This window comes from Siphateles boraxobius, unplaced genomic scaffold (assembly GCF_051911475.1).
Source record: "Siphateles boraxobius isolate OS27281-9 unplaced genomic scaffold, OSU_SipBor_1 2, whole genome shotgun sequence".
Taxonomy (NCBI): domain Eukaryota; kingdom Metazoa; phylum Chordata; class Actinopteri; order Cypriniformes; family Leuciscidae; genus Siphateles; species Siphateles boraxobius.
The window spans coordinates 16,910,635-16,918,300 of record NW_027508810.1 but is presented as its reverse complement, the minus strand read 5'-3'; the positions used below and the strand labels follow the sequence as shown (position 1 = coordinate 16,918,300).

The 7,666-nt window shown below is 38.4% G+C and overlaps 1 protein-coding gene across 1 annotated transcript; it reads left to right on the top strand.

Moving 5' to 3' along the window:
* Window positions 1–399: 399 nt before the first annotated feature.
* mospd1 (motile sperm domain containing 1) lies at window positions 400–7,425 on the top strand. Its single transcript, XM_077236175.1, has 6 exons — window positions 400–674; window positions 4,554–4,833; window positions 4,924–4,999; window positions 5,101–5,333; window positions 6,706–6,867; window positions 6,946–7,425. The coding sequence occupies exons 2-6, from the start codon at window positions 4,680–4,682 to the stop codon at window positions 6,975–6,977; spliced, it is 657 nt and encodes a 218-aa protein (XP_077092290.1). The 5' UTR covers window positions 400–674; window positions 4,554–4,679; the 3' UTR covers window positions 6,978–7,425.
* Window positions 7,426–7,666: the final 241 nt, after the last annotated feature.

Genomic DNA, 7,666 nt, shown 5'->3' with positions numbered 1-7,666 from the left:
GCCAAGATCAATTCACTCTGGGGGTATTAAAAAATTGAAATTGAAAATTTTTGTAACTGAAATTGTTATGGCGGTTTTCAAATTTAATTTGTTAACATGATTTTTTTTGTGTGTGTTAACGAAATGCATAATTTGAGCTTTGCCAAACCTTTAAGGTACAGTTCACCAAAACTAAATAAATTCTGTCACACAAAACGAGATGCTATTCAGAAGAATGACAGCTTTAGTCACCATTCAGTTATATGAAAAAAACGATGCAATGAAAGGGAAGGATGACTGGGTCATTCTGCTCAACATCTATTTCAGTGTTCTGCTGGAGATATGAAGACACAGAACGAGTACGTGAGCTAATGATAGACTTTTTATTTTAGGGTGAACTGTCCCTTTAAGACTTTTCCCAACGGGTAAACGGTAAACCAGAGAGTAGTAGCTTTATAAGCATACAACGACCGATACACGTAATTTATCTGCGAATGAATTTATCGAGAAAAACTCCATAAATAACAGACAGTACATTTGTGAAACTATAATGTGAATGACGTCATAAAAGACGTTGGCGGAATTCCTGAAGACCTCCAATATCCCAGCATTCAACGCGCCCTTGCAGCGTATTGTTGACAAAGATAAAGGAAACGGGGTGGGATTTGAAATAAATATCGGTAAACGGGAGTGAGGTAAACATATGTTTTTTTAATTGTTTTCGGTGTATTTACTCTTTCAATAGCTACATTAAATAACGTAATATTAAACATTCTGTCATCTGGATGTTGCAATATTGTTATGCTAGCATGATTGTAGGTTAACCATACCAACAATACGTCAACATCCAGTGAACAATACTGAATATTATGTCTTACTTTATGTGAAATTACTTTAACCAGTAACAACTTTCAAAACGAACCTCTTTTTAAGTGCTTGATTACTATTGAAGAATTTAAATGGCAGAGTTTGCTAATCATATTTAGGCAGATACTCTAACGTTACATCTTTCTTGTATTTAGTTTAACATTTACTTAGACATGCAAATGTATTGTAGTTAAGAAATATTTAACATCACATTTGAGGTCGGAAATCTACGCTTTAATGTAGAGGTTTAATCAAATATGAATGTCCTGTTACATATATATCTGCTAATAGTCAGCAAAACTCAATAAGTTAGCCTTCAAGAGGACAAAAGGTCTGTCACGTCGTTATCCGATGTCCTGGACACATTCTGTAACGTTAAGCAATATGTCAGTCATTTGATGGGGATTTTAATATTATACAGAAGACATTTAAAGAGGATTTTTAGCATTTAGTCGGGCAGTATTTTCTTACGTGTCTGATGGGTGTATTTATTTCGATATTAGTAAAACCAAAGTCCATAGTCTTTGGGAAAGCCCTGTTAAATTGAGCTCTAAACTGATATATGAGAGCAGACATCCTTGAATCTGCCAGCTGTCTTGCTGTGTTTTTGACCTCATTGGTATGATGTTAGTCGGTTAAGTTTGACGTTATTTATTTATTGCTGTAGATCGTATTGCGAAATCCTTGCGTTTCAGACGAATTCAGTAAACATGGTCACATGACTACCCACGTGGAGGCGGGACCTTGTTTTTGTACAGATATCATGGCCATGATCCATTAGTCTTTTATTACATTGACACTATTATCAGATTATATTGACACATGACTTTCAGTTTCGTTTGGCCTTCATTTTATTTAATCAATTCATGATTGCATTTACATCACTTTTCTGAGGCATCCCTTGATTATCCTCATGCCACAAATAAGTCTGAGAGGAAAAGTTGTTACTTCTATTAGACTTATTCATGTAATCTGTCATTTATTTTTAGCCTACCTCCTGTTGCAGTAGTTTTCAGCTTATTTTGTTTTATTACACAGATTTTGTCAAGTTGCTCAGCACTGTACTAAGGTTGTTTTATTGTACAAAAATGTCCTTCATATCAAATATTGACATTTACTAATATAACTATGAAATACAAAGGCCTAACTATATGATACATTATTAACGTGACACATTGAATAGGAAAGTTTATTATTTTGGTTTAGTAAATGCATATGAACTTTCTGATAATTAAAATAGAGGCTGATAATCCACTGTTAAAAAAAAGTGTATACTTTTTGCGATTGCACCCTGTAGTCTTGTTTTTTTTTATGGTTTTCGGCATGAGTGACAGACGAATCTGTGCCATAATACCTTTTTATTTTGATGGAATGTGCAGCTTTTGACGTCAAGGCTGATATAGGATGTTTCTCCTATTGAAAGTTGATTTTGTTATCTTAGCTATGCAGTTTGCATAGCTAAGTTAGTTAGCTTAACGTAGTTAGTTATGGTTCATTATTTAGCCATCCACAACTTCATTTTTGGGTCACGATCCACCATTCAAGGACAACTGTGTTGGTTACAGTCCTGTTCAAAAGTCCGGGTCAGTAATATATATATATATATATATATATATATATATATATATATATATATATTTAATGTTTTGAAAGACGGCTCTTCTGCTCACAAAGGCTGCATGCATTTATTTGATCAAAAATACAGTAAAAACAGCAATAATGTGAAATATTATTACCATTTTATTTACTGTTTTCTATTTTAAAATGTAATTTACTCTTTAGATGACAAAGAATCACTGTTGAAAACAGTTGTGCTGATATTATTTTTGTAGAAACCGTGATGCATTTTTGTCAGGATTCTTTGATGAATAGAAAGTTCAAAAGAACATGAAAGTTTAAAATAAATATTTTTTAACATTATAAATGTCTTTACTGTCACTTTTGATCAATTTAAAGCTTCTTTCATCATTTGAAATGACCCCGAAATCATTTCACTAAACAAATCATCAGCACATGGGAAAGTGAGGAGTACTAGCAAGTTAAAACCACTCTATAATTCTCGGTTAGCTCCAAAGAAAGACGTGCAGCCATCGTCGCTTTGTATCAAAATGGCCTCACACGCAAGGAAATTGCTGCAAAGGATATTGCACCTGAAAGAATCATTTTAACAGTTCATCAAGAACTTCAAGGAGAGAGGCTCAACTGCAGTGAAGAAGGCTTCATGATGTCCAGCAAGTGCCAGGACTTTTGGACAATGGCCTGGTGTCAAGAAGGGCAGAAGGGAAGCCACTTCTCTTCAAGAAAAACATCAAAGACAGGATGTGCAAGGATTGAACAGCAGAAGACTAGTGCAAAGTTATTTTGTCTGATGTTCTGACTGTTTGGGACATCTGGAAAATCTATTGTTTGGAGATGAAAAGGTGAACGCCTAGAATCATTTCTGTGTTGTGCCAATAGTGAAGCATCTTGAAACCATCCATGTGTGGGGTTGCTTTTCATCCAAGGGTGGCTCTCTCAATTCTGCCCTAAAACACTGCCATGAATAAAGAATGGTATCAAACATCCTGCAGGAGCAACTTCTGCCAACGATCCAGGAGCAATTTGGTGATGATCCGTGCATTTTCCAGCATGATGGCGCACCATGTCACAAGGCAAGTGTCATAATAAAGTGGCTCTGAGATTCTTTACAATGAAATTTTGGATCCTTGGCCAGACTACTCCCCGGATCTTAATCCCATAGAGAACCTGTGGTCAGTCCTCAAAAGGCGAGTGGACAAGCAGAAGCCCACATATTGTGATCAACTCTGAGCACTACTAAAGGCCCCGCTCACACCAAGGATGATAACTATAACGATAAAGATGTGATCCTAAATATAAAAGAATAGCAGACTTCACACCACAACTATAACGAGAACAGCACAGAGCCAATCAGAATCCATCCTGCTTTAAATAGCTCAAGCATTCAATGTAGCAGATGACAAAACTGCAGCGCTTGCTTAGAATAAACAACGATGTTGTGCGTTGTTGTGGACCAGGGGTGTCCAATCCTGCTCCTGGAGGGCCACTGTCCTGTAAAGTTCAGCTCCAACACCAATTTAACCTGAACAAGCTAACCAAGGTCTTACTAGGCATGCTAGAAACTTCCAGGCAAGTTGGAGCTAAACTCTGCAGGACAGTTTGGACACCGCTGTTGTGGACTCTAATATAGTTGCCGTACCGTTATAGTTATCGTTCTTGGTTGAACAGGCCTATATGCAAGAATGGATCGCCATCAGCCAGGATTTGACCTAGAATCTGATATCCAGCATGCCAGAGCGAATTGTTATGAAGAGGAAGGATCAAAGCTGTAAATATTGACTCTTTGCATTGGCTGAATATATTAGCAAGATAAAAGCCTTTTAAACTTATGAAATACGTGTCATTGTTTTTCAGTATATCATAGAAACTTGCAAAAAATCTACAAATACTGAAGTAGCAAACTTTGCAAAACGTAAAATTTCTCACTGCCAAAACGTTTGGCCACGGCTTTAGTGGAGTCACGGAGTCAGTGACTCAAGCCTTTCAATTCACACTGAACTTGAGTTCTTGTGTGTATCATATTCTTTTTTTTATTATTATGACACGCTTTGTTATTTATATTCAAATGAATTGTAATCCTGCCTTCTACTGCTGTTCATGATGAAATGGCCCAATTTCTGTAATTTCAGAGGTGAACGTCATGCTGCCAAAGAGCTGAACTGGCTTCATTTAGATCTGGATCTCTGCACCGCTACAGCCCGGAGAGGGAGTGGGAATACGATAAAGGGCGGAGGAAGTGAGCTCAGTTTGAGCCAATGCAGAAGCAGAGTCGGCAGCCTGACCTAGTGGAGGGAAGCCTTCCAGTGTTTGTGTTCCCCACTGAGTTGGTGTTCTACGCAGATGAGCAGGCTTCACATAAGCAGGTGCTCACCCTCTACAACCCTTATGAGTTTGCTCTTAAATTCAAAGGTAAGTCGTACATTTGCGACGGTAGTACCCACGAGAACCTTCCTTAGTGTGCTGTAGTGGTTCCTTTCTCACTGCTTGTTGTTTCACCAGTTCTGTGCACAGCTCCAAACAAGTATGCCGTGGTGGATGCCACCGGTGCTGTTAAACCGCAATGTTGCGTGGATATGTACGTTTCCGAGTCTTACACTAAATATTTTAACAGAAAAATATCAATCTGATTTCACTGAGCCTTTCACAACCATTCATTTCTCGATTTTCACCAAACAGCGTGATCCGCCATAGGGACGTGCGGGCCTGTCATTACGGTGTGATTGATAAGTTCCGGCTGCAGGTGTCTGAGCAGAGTCAGAGGAAGGCACTGGGGAGGAAGGAAGTAATGGCCACTCTGCTGCCCTCCGCCGCTCAAGAGCAGCCTCAGGTCCGGCCCCAGGAGGAGGAGCGCAGGATGAAGGAGCAGCTTGCCGACAGAGTGTTCTTTGAGCAGACTGCATTCCAGACAGGTGCATTTTACAGTCGACATGAATTCACGTTCTTGACACACATCACTGGTTCTTACTGTGAATGATTCACAGGCGCTTGCATTTCCGAAGAAAAAGGCAATGTGGAATGTGACTTTCCCCGTCTTTTAAGCTCTCTCAATTATTTAAAAATCATACCCTTCCAGCAACCAATTTTCCAAATCCAAGCAATTCACTAATGCTGGGGCCACACCAAAAGATATTTAAAATCTTATAAGATTTTCAAAATGTGAGAGACCACAAACATGAGGACAAATAGTCCTAGATTTAACAGTTTTGCACCTATAGTGTGTGGTGTGCTGCGATGGGAAGAAGACAACACGCGTACAAATTTTCAACCAACGACTGTGAAAACGCAAAATCCCTCGAGACGTCAATTTTTTTAAATTTTTTTTGAGACTTCAAAATAAACTGTTTAGTACGATAGGAAGGAAGAAATTGCTATGATAGTGTTTGGAATGCTTTTGACTGAACATTGCCACAAATCGACAACTGATCCTCCATCTCTGATGTCTGAATCCATTTTACTCTGTGCTGCGCCGTGATGCGGGTGTTATGCTTCCTCCTTCTGTCAGCTCACTTTCTGATTGGGTATCGTTTCGTTCCACCTGACAATCAACAGAGTGCGTGCGCGTTTGTCCTCGGGGTTCCCCCCACATATCAGGATTTCTGATCGTAAATATTCAACATCTTGAATATTTACAATTCGAGATCGGGACGGCTCCGGCGTTCTTCCGAGCAGGTTCGGACACAGTCTTAACACGCCTCACACCACAGGAAAATCTGATAAGATAATCTGAAGAAACATCAAGATAAAAAGAACTTCATTTAGGATTGTCGGAAGGGGAGAAATATGTCTGAATATCTTGTGGTGTGGCCCCTGCATTAGAATGAAATCATGTCCTAGTTTTTTATTATTTTTTCATATTTTTTGAGCAGTGGGTTTTTATATTTGCTGGAAATTATATGTACATTTTTTAAGTCTTAGAATCTTCTACACAGAATTACAATTTCTTTATAATTGTTTTCTCTTTTGCTTAAAGAAATTTACCAATCTATTTTTATATTTGCTAAACTTTTTTCATTAAACGGTAAGTTTTTACATACTTTTTTCTTTTTCTGGTTTCAAAATAATTTTCTCAATTATTCAAAATTCACTTTTGCTTGAAAACAGTAGCACACAATGCAAAGCACTGACTGGCTAGTGGGCCTTACTAGTCAGTTTTAACGTAAAGCTCTAGTTGTTAACAACATTTCCCACTGGGTGGCGTCAGAGAAATGTATTATGTTTTATTGTTTGGTGGTTTTCTTTCATTTTATAACCGTCTGATTCTTCCTTCTTGTATTTGCACAGAGAGCCGTACAGCATCTGGGGGTCCCAGCCTCCTTACTGTCCTTTTAGGCCTGGTGTGTATGGCAGCCCTTATGCTCCCAACTCTGGGAGAACAGGAATCCACAGTGCCTGTCTACCTCCACTTAAGTGTTAACAAGAAACTCGTAGCTGCTTATGTTTTAGGTAAGTCGCAAAGATGCATTATATTCCCAGTTTGATTGTATTCTGCATGTTTTCATGGTACTTTTCCATGTCGCACAGGTCTTCTTACAATGGTTATTCTGCGCACTTGAAGTGCTCTTGGAAACAATCTTGCCGAAAGGAACTATTAAGATGATGAGGCGAGATATGGACATTAACAGCCAGGAGGGTTGTGAGGATGGAGGGAGTACGTCTGGGAAACTTCCTATAAACAGGAACTAACTTCTTAAATGATCGTCACAAACACAATGAAGACGCAAAGATCCATGGGCAAGGGGAGGGGAGCGTTCTGTGTTTACAGGCCCAACACTGACTGAGCTGGCATTAGATCCGGCTAACTATTATGTTAAATGGGAGGGGGCGTTGAGGAACATGAAAACATGAAATGAAATGTCTTGTTATACGTCATATTCATATTCAGTGTCTGTGGATTTCTGTTGTTTATTTCAAGACTGAAAATGTTATGGTGTTTGTCCACTGCTTAAACCTTATACCACATAAAACCTTATACCACATAAAATAAAGTGATTTTTAAAGGCATTTACTTGAAGGTTTTATTGAAAAGTAATTGTAATAACATCAATTATTCTCTAGTTTCGGGATCATAGTTCTTGTAGCTTAAGAAGCAAAATTGCAGTAAAAATGTTTGTTTAGAAATAAGCCGATTAATAACATGGGTGAAATAGAGCATTTACTTCTGCACTCCTGAAATCGGACTTGTCTTCCAACTAATTTAGTGTAATGTTCGGACTGTAGAGGAAACAGGATTAGAAACTCCGTA

Bases quoted from the DNA above. Each gene is read 5' to 3' on its own strand.
- mospd1 (XM_077236175.1), top strand. From the start codon at position 4,680: ATGCAGAAGCAGAGTCGGCAGCCTGACCTAGTGGAGGGAAGCCTTCCA. The intron at 5,334-6,705 runs GTGCATTTTACA...GTATTTGCACAG, and splicing joins GCAGACTGCATTCCAGACAG to AGAGCCGTACAGCATCTGGG. The intron at 6,868-6,945 runs GTAAGTCGCAAA...CATGTCGCACAG, and splicing joins CGTAGCTGCTTATGTTTTAG to GTCTTCTTACAATGGTTATT.